The sequence below is a fragment of the Thalassophryne amazonica genome, chromosome 22, assembly GCF_902500255.1.
Source record: "Thalassophryne amazonica chromosome 22, fThaAma1.1, whole genome shotgun sequence".
Classification (NCBI taxonomy): Eukaryota; Metazoa; Chordata; class Actinopteri; order Batrachoidiformes; family Batrachoididae; genus Thalassophryne; species Thalassophryne amazonica.
The window spans coordinates 39,272,188-39,289,945 of NC_047124.1; the positions used below are offsets into that span (position 1 = coordinate 39,272,188).

General features: G+C 42.1%; 1 protein-coding gene across 1 annotated transcript in view; it reads left to right on the forward strand.

Moving 5' to 3' along the window:
- tnpo3 (transportin 3) overlaps positions 1-14,198 on the forward strand; it is a 101,077-nt gene extending 86,879 nt beyond the window's left edge. Inside the window, exons 7-12 of the mRNA XM_034163468.1 lie at positions 1,995-2,111; positions 2,195-2,289; positions 13,256-13,412; positions 13,500-13,667; positions 13,747-13,859; positions 14,114-14,198. Coding sequence (XP_034019359.1) covers positions 1,995-2,111; positions 2,195-2,289; positions 13,256-13,412; positions 13,500-13,667; positions 13,747-13,859; positions 14,114-14,174 — 711 coding nt within the window. The 3' untranslated portion in view covers positions 14,175-14,198. The remainder of the gene's footprint in view (positions 1-1,994; positions 2,112-2,194; positions 2,290-13,255; positions 13,413-13,499; positions 13,668-13,746; positions 13,860-14,113) is intronic.
- The last annotated feature ends 3,560 nt before the right edge of the window (positions 14,199-17,758 follow it).

Genomic DNA, 17,758 nt, shown 5'->3' on the forward strand with positions numbered 1-17,758 from the left:
GGTTTTCCTGTGTCTGATTGGTTGCATGAAAAGGTATTGCATTGGCATCACAGTGGGTTTCTGAGACGAGCGATTTTTCACCTTAAGAGACGCTGGTATTCAGGGTAAAAGGGAAGCGAACCACGCTGTGTGAGCTCAGAGGATAAAATAACATGGAGGACTTCATATTCAGAAATATTCCATGAGAATATTTATGAGGATAAAAGTTTTAGGTCAATATATATTCATGGATTGGTTTGAAACTCAAAATATTTGCTCTCATATTTAATATTTAAATATGAGAGTGTTTGGGTCATCTGTTCATCTGGTTGTCTAAATCAGTGTTTTCCAAATCCTGGTCTTTGGAACCAAAACTACTACTCATGTTCTCCCTTGAGCAACAGTGGCCTAAGGAACCTCAAAGGTTGGTTTAATGTACTTCCTGGAGGGGTGGGGGTGCCCCATTCTTCTTGCCAATATCTTAAATTACACAGTGAATTCCTGGAAATCCGGGTATTTACTTCCATGGTGGACTTTTCTGGATTGTTTTTGTTTTCCTGGCCCGTGTCGGATTTAGTCTGGTCTGATTTCAAGATGTTTGTATTTGTGAAATTGTTTGGAAACGTCTCTGATGTAGGGCTGGGTATCAATCAAAAATTTTCGATACCGGTACCAATACCGATACCTTCACTTCGATACCGGTTCCTGAACAATACTTTTTTGATGCCATTTCTATTTTACAATTTTGTTATCAACAACATTTTGAGTCTTAAAGTAAATAAACATGGAATTGGTTACTATTGGTCACTACAGCCGATGAGGTGGGGAGGTGATCCGAGCAGCTCTCCCTTCTGGTGTCAAGTGCCTGGCCCTGCTGGGGGTAACCCTTATACTGTGCTGGGGCTCCAACCACAAAAGAGTTAACATGAAACTGGCTGTTGTATGGCTGGGGGGCCTGGCTGCCTTTTTGTTTCTGTCTTTTGTTTTTCCTTCCAGCTGGCTTGCATTTGGGACTGAGTGGCTGTGTTGCTGAGGTTATCAGGACCTCACCCTGATCACCTGCGGCTCGTCAGGACTCACAGCTGAGGTGCATCTATATGGATTGGAACATGGTGGCATTTAAGACTGGAGTATACAGTGTGTATTTGCCAGAGACTCGACCTTGTGACCAGACGGGTGAGATCGTCGTCTCGGGAGCCATCTCATCATCAGTGGATGCAGAGAACGTCCAGGGTTTGATGCACGGTCTGTGAAAGAGGAGGGGGTGAGGTCTCACGCTCGTCAGCACACTTCCTGAGGTACGTTAGATTTTGTGACTAACGTTTATACAGTCAGTAAATGTGGTGTCCCTCACACCTTATTATATTGAGCTGTACGTTAGTCATGTATCGGCTTCCACTGCAGTGGAGTTTTGTGAACTGGATGTTCCATGCCTGCAGGTTGGGAAGCTGATTAGTAATTAAGCCAGGAAGTGTTTGCTGTTTATGTATACCTTTGAGTGGTCTCTCTGTGTGTAGAGTGTGGACTCACATAATGGTTCCTTCTTTCACAGACTCGGTTTGTTGCGGCCACCTGGGGGGTGTCGGCGGGGTCCTTGGGTCCGAACGGCTTCTGGCTCCGGACCGTTAGCGCTGCTGGGAGCGCACCGTATCACCACCACGCCAGACCGCACACTCTTTTGTTGTTTTTGTATCACATCACTGTTATGTATTAAATTCAGTTAGCCTTTGTACCGTGCTCTGCTTATTTCATACTGGGTCCTTCAAACGCTGGTCGGTTCTCCGAGCTGCGTCCGACACATAACAACTGGCCTTCTCATGTTGACTTTGGGCTTGAATTTAAAAATGTCACATTCAGGTAAGAGACATTTAAAATGTCAGCTCCAGTTTGTCAGAAGGCACGCAGGAGACTGGAGCCCCAGTTGGCTGTTTTCTTGTACAAAAATCCTCCTGTGTGTCACCATGAAGCTGTAAGAGCCCTGTCCAAATACTTACGGACCCTGTTGGTGACTGCAGATGGTGAGTGTGTACCAGGTCTATCCTCACTCCTGTTTCCTGTACCTTGGGAGCATCTTGGTGGATGAGTACGGCATGGAGGAGGGCTGCCAGCAGGGTCTGCTGGACATGCTGCAGGTAAGAGCAGTCACAGCAGTCAAACCGGTGCCACAGCGCGCACGGACCGTGGCACTCTGTGTCATCCAGCTGTCTGTCTTCAGGCTCTGTGCATGCCCACCTTCCAGCTGCTGGAACAGCCCAACGGCCTGAGGAACCACCCTGACACAGTGGACGACCTCTTCAGACTCGCCACCAGGTTTGGGCCGCTCACCCCGGCGCTGTCTTTGTTTGTTTGTTTGTTTTTTAACGTGCTGGTTTGTAATGTGATACCTACATTTACATGTTTTTAACATGAAACTCAAACAAAACTGCAGCAAACAAAATGAGAGAAAGCCAGGAAGGTTTGTTGTGGTTCTTCAGACTGGTGAGGGTCCCATCAGTTATTGGGTTCGCCTGAGTCTCTGTGCTGATCCACGCGTTTCTCATGCAGCTCAGGGATCGGATCAGCAGCCGTGTGACTGTGATATGAGCTTCTCACACATGAACAGTATCTGCCTTAATAACGTCTGATGGAAGACTATTCAAATGAAATGGAGAGATGGAAGATGAACTACGGGACGCAACATCAACTATTAAGGACATGAGAACTCACCTTCTCATTCCAAAATATTAACCCGAATGTTTTAACGCTCCACAGGTGTACTGAAGCCTTGTTGCCTTATTCTGTTTCTCTGCCGCGGGCAGCCTCGCACCACGTCACCGAGCTGATGACAAACTCACCGACTACATGAATGAGTGAAAGGTTTCCCAAATGGGAAGTTCGCCGAATAGCGACGCCACCTACGATGATTTTAAATCTGTACAGAGAGATTTTATGAGATGCCGTCATTTGTGCAAAAGTCAAACATGAAATGAACCAAACATTGAAGGTGGTCTGGCTCGACACATCAAAGAAACACTTTACGCACTGTAAGGTAACTTCATCCAGTACAAATGACAAGAGATGTGGTCCAATTCCAAAACGTTCTGTAAAAGAGACATTTACAGGTGTATCCCCAAAAATTAGGATACCCTGAAAAAGGTCTGTATTTTTTGTCAGATATTTCAGAGAGCAAAATTTTACATATTGTAGTTTTAGTACATAGAAACTAAAATGTTTCATACATACATCTCCAACCACTCATTCAGGATCAGCTCGCGGGGTAAAATGTCACTTTTAATTTTAATTATCACTGTGGCCTACAGCTCCAAAAAAATAGAAAAAGATATCTCAAAAGTCACTATTTATGCAGCATGAAAACCATGAATGTCTCAAATCTGGTTCAGTACACACAACCACAATCACAGGGAAAACTGCTGACTTGACAATTGTCCAGAAGACACTCAGGGACACTGTCCACAGGGAGGTTAAGACACAGAAGGTCACTGCTGAAAGCTCTGGCTGTTCAGAGTTCTGGATCAAATCATAGTCATGGAAAGACTGGAGGGGAAAGTTTGCTCTGGAAAAGATGCACAAGCAACAGGGACGACCACAACTTTGAGAAGATCAAGCAAAGGCAATTCCAGAACTTGGAGGAGCTTCACAAGGAGCAGACTGAGGCTGGAGTCGGTGCATCAAGAGCCACCAGGGACACACGTGTTCAGGAAATGGACTGTGTGAGTTGTGTTCCTGGTGCCAAGTCACTCCTGAACCAGAGACAATGCCAGAAACATCTTACCTAGACTAAGGAGAAAAACAACTAGTCTGTTTCTCAATAGTCCAAAGTCCTCTCTTCAACTCAATTTAGCATTTCATTAGCTGAGCTGAGTATTCCATTAACTTTAACTAGTAATGACTTCATGACTTTCTTTGCTAACAACATTTTAACTATTAGAGAAAAAATTACTCATAACCATCCCAAAGACGTATCGTTATCTTTGGCTGCTTTCAGTGATGCCGGTATTTGGTTAGACTCTTTCTCTCCGATTGTTCTGTCTGAGTTATTTTCATTAGTTACTTCATCCAAACCATCAACATGTTTATTAGACCCCATTCCTACCAGGCTGCTCAAGGAAGCCCTACCATTATTTAATGCTTCGATCTTAAATATGATCAATCTATCTTTGTTAGTTGGTTATGTACCACAGGCCTTTAAGTTGGCAGTAATTAAACCATTACTTAAAAAGCCATCACTTGACTCAGCTATCTTAGCTAATTATAGGCCAATCTCCAACCTTCCTTTTCTCTCAGAAATTCTTGAAAGGGTAGTTGTAAAACAGCTAACTGATCATCTGCAGAGGAATGGTCTATTTGAAGAGTTTCAGTCAGGTTTTAGAATTCATCATAGTACAGAAACAGCATTAGTGAAGGTTACAAATGATCTTCTTATGGCCTCGGACAGTGGACTCATCTCTGTGCTTGTTCTGTTAGACCTCAGTGCTGCTTTTGATACTGTTGACCATAAAATTTTATTACAGAGATTAGAGCATGCCATAGGTATTAAAGGCACTGCGCTGCGGTGGTTTGAATCATATTTGTCTAATAGATTACAATTTGTTCATGTAAATGGGGAATCTTCTTCACAGACTAAGGTTAATTATGGAGTTCCACAAGGTTCTGTGCTAGGACCAATTTTATTCACTTTATACATGCTTCCCTTAGGCAGTATTATTAGACGGCATTGCTTAAATTTTCATTGTTACGCAGATGATACCCAGCTTTATCTATCCATGAAGCCAGAGGACACACACCAATTAGCTAAACTGCAGGATTGTCTTACAGACATAAAGACATGGATGACCTCTAATTTCCTGCTTTTAAACTCAGATAAAACTGAAGTTATTGTACTTGGCCCCACAAATCTTAGAAACATGGTGTCTAACCAGATCCTTACTCTGGATGGCATTACCCTGACCTCTAGTAATACTGTGAGAAATCTTGGAGTCATTTTTGATCAGGATATGTCATTCAAAGTGCATATTAAACAAATATGTAGGACTGCTTTTTTGCATTTACGCAATATCTCTAAAATTAGAAAGGTCTTGTCTCAGAGTGATGCTGAAAAACTAATTCATGTATTTATTTCCTCTAGGCTGGACTATTGTAATTCATTATTATCAGGTTGTCCTAAAAGTTCCCTAAAAAGCCTTCAGTTAATTCAAAATGCTGCAGCTAGAGTACTAACGGGGACTAGAAGGAGAGAGCATATCTCACCCATATTGGCCTCTCTTCATTGGCTTCCTGTTAATTCTAGAATAGAATTTAAAATTCTTCTTCTTACTTATAAGGTTTTGAATAATCAGGTCCCATCTTATCTTAGGGACCTCGTAGTACCATATCACCCCAATAGAGCGCTTCGCTCTCAGACTGCAGGCTTACTTATAGTTCCTAGGGTTTGTAAGAGTAGAATGGGAGGCAGAGCCTTCAGCTTTCAGGCTCCTCTCCTGTGGAATCAGCTCCCAATTCAGATCAGGGAGACAGACATCCTCTCTACTTTTAAGATTAGGCTTCAAACTTTCCTTTTTGCTAAAGCTTATAGTTAGGGTTGGATCAGGTGACCCTGAACCATCCCTTAGTTATGCTGCTATAGACGTAGACTGCTGGGGGGTTCCCATGATGCACTGTTTCTTTCTCTTTTTGCTCTGTATGCACCACTCTGCATTTAATCATTAGTGATCGATCTCTGCTCCCCTCCACAGCATGTCTTTTTCCTGGTTCTCTCCCTCAGCCCCAACCAGTCCCAGCAGAAGACTGCCCCTCCCTGAGCCTGGTTCTGCTGGAGGTTTCTTCCTGTTAAAAGGAAGTTTTTCCTTCCCACTGTAGCCAAGTGCTTGCTCACAGGGGGTCGTTTTGACTGTTGGGGTTTTACATAATTATTTTATGGCCTTGCCTTACAATATAAAGCGCAACCCTAACCCTAACCCTTGGGGCAACTGTTTGTTGTGATTTGGCGCTATATAAAAAAAAAATTGATTGATTGATTGATTGATTGATTGATTGATTGATTGATTAGGAAATGAAGGTCCCAGAGTCTGGAAGAGGAGTGGAGAGGCACAGAATCCAAGCTGCTTGAGGTCCATTGTGAAGTTTACACACTCTGTGATGATTTGGCACTCTGTCATCTGCTGGAGTTGGTCCACTGTTTTTTATCAAGTCCAAAGTCAATGCAGTGCTCTGCCAGCAGAATTTAGAGCACTTCTTGCGTCCATCTGCTGACAAACCTTACGGAAATGCTGATTTCCTTTTCCTACTAGTACCTGATTAGATACTAGTAGTACCTAACTAGGTGTTACTGTACTTGATTGCCCTCATAGATTCTTTAAGGGGTATTGTCAAGAGGAAGATTAGAGAGACTGCTATCAAAGTAAGATGGACTTCCAGAACCCCTCAGCAGGTCCACAGGTTGATCACCTCCACACCCCACTGATGCAGGAATTCATTCAAAAGGAGGCACAATCTAATACTGAATGCATAAAGGAAGAAACTTGTCAGAAGTTAGACATTTCTGTTTTATAAGTCCTTTTTTTAAAACTCACCTGCTGAAGATTTGCTCAAGTTGTGGCTCTTACAATAGATAAAAAAAAAAACCTTTACAAATCTTGAATTATTTTATTCCACCTCACACCAGCCCATTGATGAAGAGCCTGTGATATGGAGAAAATGGCCCCTTACTTCAGGCACTGAGGCGCTATTATTTAGTGCAGTTACCCCCCCGGCACTGTCAATAACACGTTTAATTTCAAACTGCATTGTGTCCTTTAATGTGTCCTCACTGTGATAACATTAAAAATGCATGTTAGGAAAGTATTTGTTTGCGTTTCTGTGTTAAAAAAAAAAAAAAAAAAAAAAAAAAAAAAAGGGGGTATATATATATTAGGGTGGTCCATAAAAATGGTCAAATTTTTTTTTTTTTTTTAAACTTCTAGTCTCACCCTCTAAATTTGTTGTACCTAACATAAAAACACATCATGTACAATTTCATAAAACTCTAATAATTTTTACTGGTAGCACACAGCCCTTAAAGATTTTGCTGGCAATAACTTTGTCATATAGTATGGTCATTTCCAGATATTTCCAAATTATTTCTGTCAGTTTAATATTGATATGTCAGGACAGAAATTATGGCAATACATTGGAAAATCAAATCTTTTCATATCCCATAAAATAGTTAACACTAAAACATGAATTGCGAGATGCAGTTCTTCTCGTACATGTATCATGCTCCTACAATACCTACATACTGGGGTAGCGAAGATTTTGTAACAATCAAACATTGCATTTTCATTTTATTGATGAAATACTGTTTCATTATTGATAAATTTAAATAAGTCTATGCTTTATATATTTCCACATATATTTTGATCTAGCTCCAAACAATAATATTCTTTATGCCTTGCAGTACTTAATATCCAAAAATGTATGAATCAGCACAAGAACCAATTATACAGCTGTGTAACATAATTTACATGATAATGATATTTAAGTTGCTTGCATCATGACCAAGACTTGCTGCCGTTTCAGTCAGAATATAGGTGGCACTTCTGTCTGTTGTTTTGGTCCTATCCAATGCTGCTGCAAGTCTTGGTGTTACAACAGCTTTAATTTTACTGGCTTTTTGTGGCACTGGCATAACAAATTCTTCATCTGGACTTTCTGTGTTCTCTTCACTCTGGCTGGAGACAGTGTCAGGTAGTGAGACATTAGATGGTCCAGGCTCCTCCAGTTTCTCTTTGTATTTTGCTTCTGCAGCTTTCCTTTTTTCTGCTCTTTGTTTTTTGGCAGTTTGTATTTTATCTATGCCTGTCATGCAGCCCCTTCTACCTTTCTCTCGCTGAGCAAGTAGGAACTGTCTGTCATCTTCAAACTTTATCATTGTTAGGACATCCTGATGTGCCATGTCAAACAAGTCCTCCAAAGATTCACAAAACACTGTTTCATCTTTCTTCTGCTTGTCTGTATTGCGATTCTTGGTCTTTTTCAATGTTTTCCATTTTCCGAACCCCTTTTCTAACTTTGTGATCAGATGCTGCTTTGCCCTCAGTGGGATTCTAGCTCTCTCCCAAAAAGGAATTGCCATGTCTATAGAGGTTACAGCAGCATCATGGACAGTTTTCTTCAAATCAGTGTGTTTGAAGAAAAATACCTTGAGTATTTGCCCATTTGAGGGCAATTTGTTTCCCTTTATTTCAGTCGGTGGAACCAATAAGGTATACAAATGTTCTACTTCTAGTAGCTGACATGTTTTACTGAAGTTTCCAGTTAATGGTTAAACATGTTAAGTCAGCAAGTGTCTCTTTTTACATTTATCTCATGTTAGATTCACCATCACCAAAGATCTGAAAGAAAAGAAGCTGTGAATTGAAGCAGAATTTTCAGCTTGTAGCCTAAAATAACATTTTTGAAAGTATGTTGTTTGTGAGAAATATTTAAACCCAGGTATAGTTTTAAATTGAATATAAAATTATACTTTAGTTACACTCAGGTGGTTAACTTCTATCCTCTTTATAAGTGATGTGATTAGATACTGGATAATGGATAACCTATTGCACGGGCACTCAGGCAGCGATAACTGATATATTTACAACCTTCAGCTTTGATGTGCTACCTCTAAATATTAATGTATGACAAAAATATTTGGCAGGCTTTCTTTTTTCCCAAAGCATCATAAAATGAAGGGGTGAGAGTAATGAATTTCCAACTTTTATTTTTTTGAACCACCCTAATATATATATATATATATATATATATATATATATATATATATATACGCAACACTTTTGGTTTTGCTCCCATTTTGTATGAGATGAACTCAAAGATCTAAAACTTTTTCCACATACACAATATCACCATTTCCCTCAAATATTGTTCACAAACCAGTCTAAATCTGTGATAGTGAGCACTTCTCCTTTGCTGAGATAATCCATCCCACCTCACAGGTGTGCCACATCAAGATGCTGATTAGACACCATGATTAGTGCACAGGTGTGCCTTAGACTGCCCTCACAACCTCAGACCACGTGTAACCACACCAGCCCAGGACCTCCACATCCAGCATGTTCACCTCCAAGATCGTCTGAGACCAGCCACTCGGACAGCTGCTGAAACAATCGGTTTGCATAACCAAAGAATTTCTGCACAAACTGTCAGAAACCGTCTCAGGGAAGCTCATCTGCATGCTCGTCGTCCTCATCGGGGTCTCGACCTGACTCCAGTTCATCGTCGTAACCGACTTGAGTGGGCAAATGCTCACATTCGCTGGCGTATGGCATGTTGGAGAGGTGTTCTCTTCACGGATGAATCCTGGTTCACACTGTCCAGGGCAGATGGCAGACAGCGTGTGTGGCGTCGTGTGGGTGAGCGGTTTTCTGATGTCAATGTTGTGGATCGAGTGGCCCATGGTGGCGGTGGGGTTATGGTATGGGCAGGCGACTGTTATGGACGAAGAACACAGGTGCATTTTATTGATGGCATTTTGAATGCACAGAGATACCGTGACGAGATCCTGAGGCCCATTGTTGTGCCATACATCCAAGAACATCACCTCATGTTGCAGCAGGATAATGCACGGCCCCATGTTGCAAGGATCTGTACACAATTCTTGGAAGCTGAAAATGTCCCAGTTCTTGCATGGCCAGCATACTCGCAGGACATGTCACCCATTGAGCATGTTTGGGATGCTCTGGACCGGCGTATACGACAGCGTGTACCAGTTCCTGCCAATATCCAGCAACTTTGCACAGCCATTGAAGAGGAGTGGACCAACATTCCACAGGCCACAATTGATAACCTGATCAACTCTATGTGAAGGAGATGTGTTGCACTGCATGAGGCAAATGATGGTCACACCAGATACTGACTGGTATCCCCCCCCAATAAAACAAAACTGCACCTTTCAGAGTGGCCTTTTATTGTGGGCAGTCTAAGGCACACCTGTGCACTAATCATGGTGTCTAATCAGCATCTTGATATGGCACACCTGTGAGGTGGGATGGATTATCTCAGCAAAGGAGAAGTGCTCACTATCACAGATTTAGACTGGTTTGTGAACAATATTTGAGGGAAATGGTGATATTGTGTATGTGGAAAAAGTTTTAGATCTTTGAGTTCATCTCATACAAAATGGGAGCAAAACCAAAAGTGTTGCGTTTATATTTTTGTTGAGTATATATATATATATATATGTGTATATATATATATATATATATATATATATATATATATATATATATACGAGGTCTGTGAGAAAACTAGCCGACCTTTTTATTTTTTTCAAAAACCATATGGATTTGAATCACGTGTGATTGCATCAGACAAGCTTGAACCTTCATACGCATGCGTGAGTTTTTTCACGCCTGTCGGTTGCGTCATTCGCCTGTGGGCAGGCTTTGAGTGAACACTGGTCCACCCCCCTCGTTGGATTTTTATTGTCAGTGAAATGGCTGAGAGGCTGCCGCTTTGCTCCATGAATTTTTTTCAGAAACTGTTAGAGACAGCCAGTTGGAAACCATTTGAAAGATTCAGATGGATTTCGGTGAAGATTCTGTCGGCGTCACACAGATTAAGGAGTGTTAAAACCTTTTTAAAGACGGCCCACAGCGGCAGAGGGTGTGCGGCGCACCAAGCGGCCATCGACAGGCTAGAACGACCAGATCATTTCTAAACTGAACGCTGTGTTGATCCGGGACATCGTGTGAGTGACTACCACAGAAATGGCAAGAGAGCTGGACATAGCACTTTTGCGGCACATTCCACTGTTACAGGAGATTTTGTAATGAAAGACGTGCGGAGGATTTCGCGCGTCGGCACAGAGCCAACAAAAAAACACCTCCATGTTGGAAACCATTCGTAAGATTCAAACGGCTTTCGGTGGCTTTTCAGTCAAGTGAGTATTTGAGAAATTGTTTAACAACTGTGCATGTTCCAACTTGTCCTGTGAGACTTCCAACACGGAGGTGTTGTTTGTCCAGCGCCATTAGCGGCTGCGTCGCAACGCGCGAGTCCATCCGCACGTCTTTCATTACAAAATCTCCTTTAACAGTGGAATGTGCCGATAAAGTGCTGATCCCGACCTCTTCTGAAACTTCTCTGCTAGTCACATGACGTCCTGCATCAACAGAGCCTTAAATTTGGAAGTGATCTGCTTGTTCCAGCCTGTCGATGGCCGCTCGGGGCGCGGTGCGCCCTCATCCGCCGTGGGCTGTTTTTAATCCAGTTTTAGTGGTCCTTAATCCGTGTGATACCGACAGAATCTTCACCGAAATCCATCTGAATCTTTCGAATGGTTTCCAACTGGCTGTCTCTAACAGTTTCTGAAAAAAAATTCATGGAGCAAAGCGGCAGCCTTTCAGCCATTTCATTGACAATAAAAATCAGATGAGGGGGGTGGACCAGTGCTCACTCAAAGCCTGCCCACAGGCAAATCACGCAACCGACAGGCGTGAAAAAAACTCACGCATGTGCACGAAGGCTCAAGCTTGTCTGATGCAAGCGCACATGATTCAAATCCATATAGTTAGACCTCGTGTGTGTATATATATATATGAAAAAAAGCAGATCACAGACATGACACAAAACTAAAGTCATTTCAAATGGCAACTTTCTGGCTTTAAGAAACACTATAAGAAATCAGGAAAAAAAAATTGTGGCAGTCAGTAACGGTTACTTTTTTAGACCAAGCAGAGGGAAAAAAATATGGACTCACTCAATTCTGAGGAATAAATGATGGAATCACCCTGTAAATTTTCATCCCCAAAACTAACACCTGCATCAAATCAGATCTGCTCGTTAGTCTGCATCTAAAAAGGAGTGATCACACCTTGGAGAGCTGTTGCACCAAGTGGACTGACATGAATCATGGCTCCAACACGAGAGATGTCAATTGAAACAAAGGAGAGGATTATCAAACTTTTAAAAGAGGATAAATCATCACACAATGTTGCAAAAGATGTTGGTTGTTCACAGTCACCTTTGTTTAAACTCTGGCCCAAATACAAATAACATGGGAAGGTTGTTAAAGGCAAACATACTGGTAGACCAAGGAAGACATCAAAGCGTCAAGACAGAAAACTTAAAGCAATATGTCTCAAAAATCGAAAATGCACAACAAAACAAATGAGGAGCAAATGGGAGGAAACTGGAGTCAACGTCTGTGACCGAACTGTAAGAAACCGCCTAAAGGAAATGGGATTTACATACAGAAAAGCTAAACGAAAGCCATCATTAACACCTAAACAGAAAAAACAAGGTTACAGTGGGCTAAGGAAAAGCAATCGTGGACTGTGGATGACTGGATGAAAGTCATATTCAGTGATGAATCTCGAATCTGCATTGGGCAAGGTGATGATGCTGGAACTTTTGTTTGGTGGCGTTCCAATGAGATTTATAAAGATGACTGTCTGAAGAGAACATGTAAATTTCCACAGTCATTGATGATATGGGGCTGCATGTCAGGTAAAGGCACTGGGGAGATGGCTGTCATTACATCATCAATAAATGCACAAGTTTACGTTGATATTTTGGACACTTTTCTTATCCCATCAATTGAAAGGATGTTTGGGGATGATGAAATCATTTTTTTTAAGATGATAATGCATCTTGCCATAGAGCAAAAACTGTGAAAACATTCCTTGCAAAAAGACACATAGGGTCAATGTCATGGCCTGCAAATAGTCCGGATCTTAATCCAATTGAAAATCTTTGGTGGAAGTTGAAGAAAATGGTCCATGACAAGGCTCCAACCTGCAAAGCTGATCTGGCAACAGCAATCAGAGAAAGTTGGAGCCAGATTGATGAAGAGTACTGTTTGTCACTCATTAAGTCCATGCCTCAGAGACTGCAAGCTGTTATAAAAGCCAGAGGTGGTGCAACAAAATACTAGTGATGTGTTGGAGCGTTCTTTTGTTTTTCATGATTCCATAATTTTTTCCTCAGAATTGAGTGATTCCATATTTTTTCCCTCTGCTTGGTCTAAAAAAGTAACCGTTACTGGCCGCCACAATCTGCTTTTTTTCTACAAAATTAAACAACTGAATGAACATCCTCCGAGGCCGGTGATTCCATCATTTTTGCCAGGGGTTGTGTATATATAATGTCAGCATATCTGATTTTAAAATGACCAAATATTGAAATTGGTGTAGTCCTTAAAAATCCTTTGTCTGTCAGTCGGGCTCTAACTGTGACCCAATCAGACCTGACAGACTTGCTGAGGATGCCCACTGAGGTTTTGACCTTTGTCTCCATCCAGGTTTGTTCAGAGGAGTCCGGTCACTTTGCTCGGGAGCAACATCATTGTTCACATCATCCAGTGTGCCATCGCTGCCACCTCACTGGACCATCGAGACGCCAACTGCAGCGTGATGAAGTTTGTCCGAGACCTGATCCACACGGGCGTGGTGAATGATGTGTGTGTTACTGAATAACTGCTTGCACAGGGAGCTGAGCTTGTCTTCTTCCTCCTCACCAGCAGGAGTGCTGTTTTGTGTTTACAGCATGAGGAGGACTTTGAGGTGAGAAAGCAGCTGATTTGCCAGGCCATGGAGCAGCACGGGCAGCAGCTGGTAACCCAGCTTATGCAGTCATGCTGCTTCTGTTTACCTGCGTACACGTTGCCAGATGTGGCCGAGGTCCTGTGGGAGGTCATGGTGTTCAACAGGCCGGTGAGTCTCTCACACTTCAGTGTGGTACCAGCAGCGGGCGCTGTTGTACCATTAAACTGACCCATAGGTCTGTCCACAGATTTTCTGCCGCTGGCTGGAAAATGCTCTGAAGGGTCTTCCCAAAGAGACGACGGGCGGAGCGGTGACGGTTACGCACAAGCAGCTGACCGACTTCCACAAGCAGGTCACCAGGTGAGAACGGCTCCCGTCTGTCTGTCCTGTCCGTAACTGAGCAGGAAGAAACCTACAGCAGCCTGGAGCTGTGTCCTGTGTTAGCTTGTGATGATCTGCAAAGGGTGCTGCCTCTTGCAGTGGTGCACATAAAAATTCTGATATTCTAAAATAAAATTCTGCATTTTGGTTTGTGATGGAAAACTGAATTGTTGCACTCAAGAACCTGGTGTGGAGAAAAACAGTCTGCAGGTTTAAATGATTTTTCTTCTTAGTGCTGAGGAGTGTAAGCAGGTGTGCTGGGCCATCCGGGAATTCACCAGGTTGTTCCGATAGCCACCATCTTTCCACAATGCCAGGTGAGATATTTCACAACAACAGTTGACCACGTGAGGGTGGAGGTTGGTACCATACAGTATCTGTGCACACTGCTCTGTGTCAGCATCATGTACATGACTGCAAACATTCACACTCAAACCACGTGTGAGGAACTGGACTGTTGGCCAAACTGGCCCTTATTCCTTTGACAAAAGTAAATCCTTTAGAAGCACATGGCTCAGAGAGGGCGGCGCACAGTCCCAGCTCAGGCAGGTGCTGGTTCTCAGTTCTCCTCCACCATTCCACAGAAGTCAGGTAGTCTTTTTTGGGTTCCCAGCTGATAGGTCATGGTGTTCAATAGGCGGGTGAGTCTCTCATACTGAGATGGGTCATTGACATTAACCCTCTGGAGTCTTGGCTATTTTTGAGTGTTTTTGTCAACTTTTGGTTTTACATTCATAATTAACTTTAAAAACTGTTTATCTGGCCTTGTTTGGTGTCATTTTTTTCAGCACAACCTCACCTATGTGACTTTACAGTTTTTCTTTCTTTCTGACTTACTGCATTAAAACAGTGACCCAATATTCACCCTAAAACATAAGATTTGAGTCAGAAAAAGTTAGCTTTTTTACTGTGAAAACCAGAAATATTTTTAACCAACCATTTTCATAAGTTAGAATGCAAATATAAATTGTAAACTTCAAAAATATATGTAAGTTTAAATTTAGGGTTAGGGTTACAATGCAGGAAATGCTTCAGGGGTTTTTTGTGGCTATGACACACAAATTATATTTGTGCCAATCATAAAAACAGTTCATGTTCAATACACATCAATCAGAAGCTCCAAAAATTTGTACAGATACTCCACCTCAGTATCCATGTGTATTTTCCCAAATTCCTTGTTTTCATAGCATTTTTATTGGTACTGGTTCAGACTGTCCTGACTGTGTAAGTAGCCAAAAAATAAAAACGATAAAAAAAGGTGTTTTGGACTTTGGGGGGAAAGTCTCGACCTGAACTCCTGTGTTCTCCGCCCCTGGGGCCTGCTCTGTACTCCAGGACTCTGCGCTGGAGTAGAAACTCCGAGTCCTGGAGAACATGGAATGAGAAGCGTGCAGTCTGATCCACTGTGCAAATCTGTGCGCGCAGATAGGTGAATCCACCTGCTCTCATTTATCCAGACCAGAACAGTAAAGTCCACTTCATCATCAGACTGGTCACGCTCTGGTTCAGACTCTGATGAGGCATGCCGCACTTCATCTTCATGCAGTTAAAAAAAGAGAGAAAGACTTTACGCTCTGTTCGAAGATGCCTGATTATTTTGACTCATTAAATAAATAAAAAAAACTATACCACACACTAACTACACATGCTAAAACCCTCCACCACACACATTAAAACACACTGCTCGCACGGCAAATAACACAACTTTCAAAACTGATCTCTTTCTTCTATTTGCTCCACATGAAACCACAATTTCCCTTCACTCAGCAACCAAATTATATGGACTGGGGATCATTGTTTATATGGTAATATAACTTACACCAGTGATAAAGAAAAGTTTGTGTATTTTTTTTATACCTGTTTGCTGTCGCAGAGAGAGAGGCACGGAAGAAACGTCCCTGTAGTGGACAAACATAAGCACGGACCACAAAGGTGTAAAAGAAGATTTTCACAATTTAATGAGGCCAAAAAAAATTAACAAATCACTGTAACAATCAAAGTAACACAGATTTGGGCCCAACTGAACAGTACAGAAACTCAAGAAAACTCAGCTCATGATTATTAACAGAGGCTGCTTAAAAAGGGGCGGAGCGACCAAACCTTAACTCAAGAGGGGAGACGTCAAAGAAAAAGAAACAAAACTACCAATTTAGCAACAAAGGTAAAACCCAAAATTAAACAAAATAACTTTAACTTAACACAAACACAAAAGTGATTACAAAAGTGTGGTAAAGCAAATTAAATACCTAAATTAACCAAAATTAAACTGAAATTTCCCCCCTCAGTCCATTTTGACTTGGTAGGCCTCTGAAGTTATAAATTAGCTGCCAGCCCCTTCATCCATCGTTTTTTTTCCCCAAGCAGCTCCTCAAACAGAGAAAACAAGGTTAAGTAACATTCAGACAAATATTAACTAAAGTGTGCACCCAATAGAAAATATGTGTCCAAAATAAATATATACAGTGAGGAAAATAAGTAATTGAACACCCTGCGGTTTTGCAAGTTCTCCCACTTAGAAATCATGGAGGGGTCTGAAATTTTCATCTTAGGTGCATGTCCACTGTGAGAGACATAATCTAAAAAAAAAAATCCAGAAATTACAATGTATGATTTTTTTTTTTTAGTAATTTATTTGTATGTTACTGCTGCAAATAAGTATTTGAACACCTGTGAAAACCAGTGCTAATGTTTGGTACAGTAGCCTTTGTTCGCAATTACAGAGGTCAAACATTTCCTGTAGTTCTTGACCAGGTTTGCACACACTGCAACAGGGATTTTGGTCCACTCCTCCATACAGATCTTCTCCAAATCTTTCAGGTTTGGAGTTTCAGCTCCCTCCAAAGATTTTCTGTTGAGTTCAGGTCTGGAGACTGGCCAGGCCACTCCAGGACCTTGAAATGCTTCTTACGGAGCCCCTCCTTAGTTGCCCTGGCTGTGTGTTTGGGGTCATTATCATGCTGGAAGACCCAGCCATGACCCATCTTCAATGCTCTTACTGAGGGAAGGAGGTTGTTTGCCAAAACCTCACAATACATGACCCCATCCATCCTCCCTTCAATACGGTGCAGTCGTCCTGTCCCCTTTGCAGAAGAGCACCCCCAGAGTATGATGTTTCCACCCCCATGCTTCATGGTTGGGATGGTTTTCTTGGGGTTGTTCTCATCCTCTAATCATGGTAAGTGGAGTTGATTCCAAAAAGCTCCATTTTGATCTCATCTGACCACATGACCTTCTCCCATGCCTCCTCTGGATCATCCAGATGGTCACTGGTGAACTTCAAACGGGCCTGGACATGTGCTGGCTTGAGCAGGGGGACCTTGCTGCCCTGCAGGATTTTAAACCATGACAGCATCATGTGTTACTAATGTAATCTTTGTGACTGTGGTCCCAGCTCTCTTCAGGTCATTGACCAGGTCCTCCTGTGTAGTTCTGAGCTTTCTCAGAATCATCCTTACCCCACAAAGTGAGATCTTGCATGGAATCCCAGACCGCGGGAGATTGACAGTCATCTTGTGTTTCTTCCACTTTCTAATAAATAATCATAACAGTTGTCTTCTACCAAGGTGCTTGCCTGTTGTCCTGTAGTCCATCCCAGCCTTGTGCAGGTCTACAGTTTTGTCCCTGGTGTCCTTAGACAGCTCTTTGGTCTTGGCTATGGTGGACAGGTTGGAGTGTGATTGATTGTGTGTGTGAACAGGTGACTTTTGTACAATCAATCAATCAATCAATTTTATTTATATAGCGCCAAATCACAACAAACAGTTGCCCCAAGGCACTTCATATTGCAAGGCAAAGCCATACAATAATTACAGAAAAACCCCAACTGTCAAAACGACCCCCTGTGAGCAAGCACATGGCGACAGTGGGAAGGAAAAACT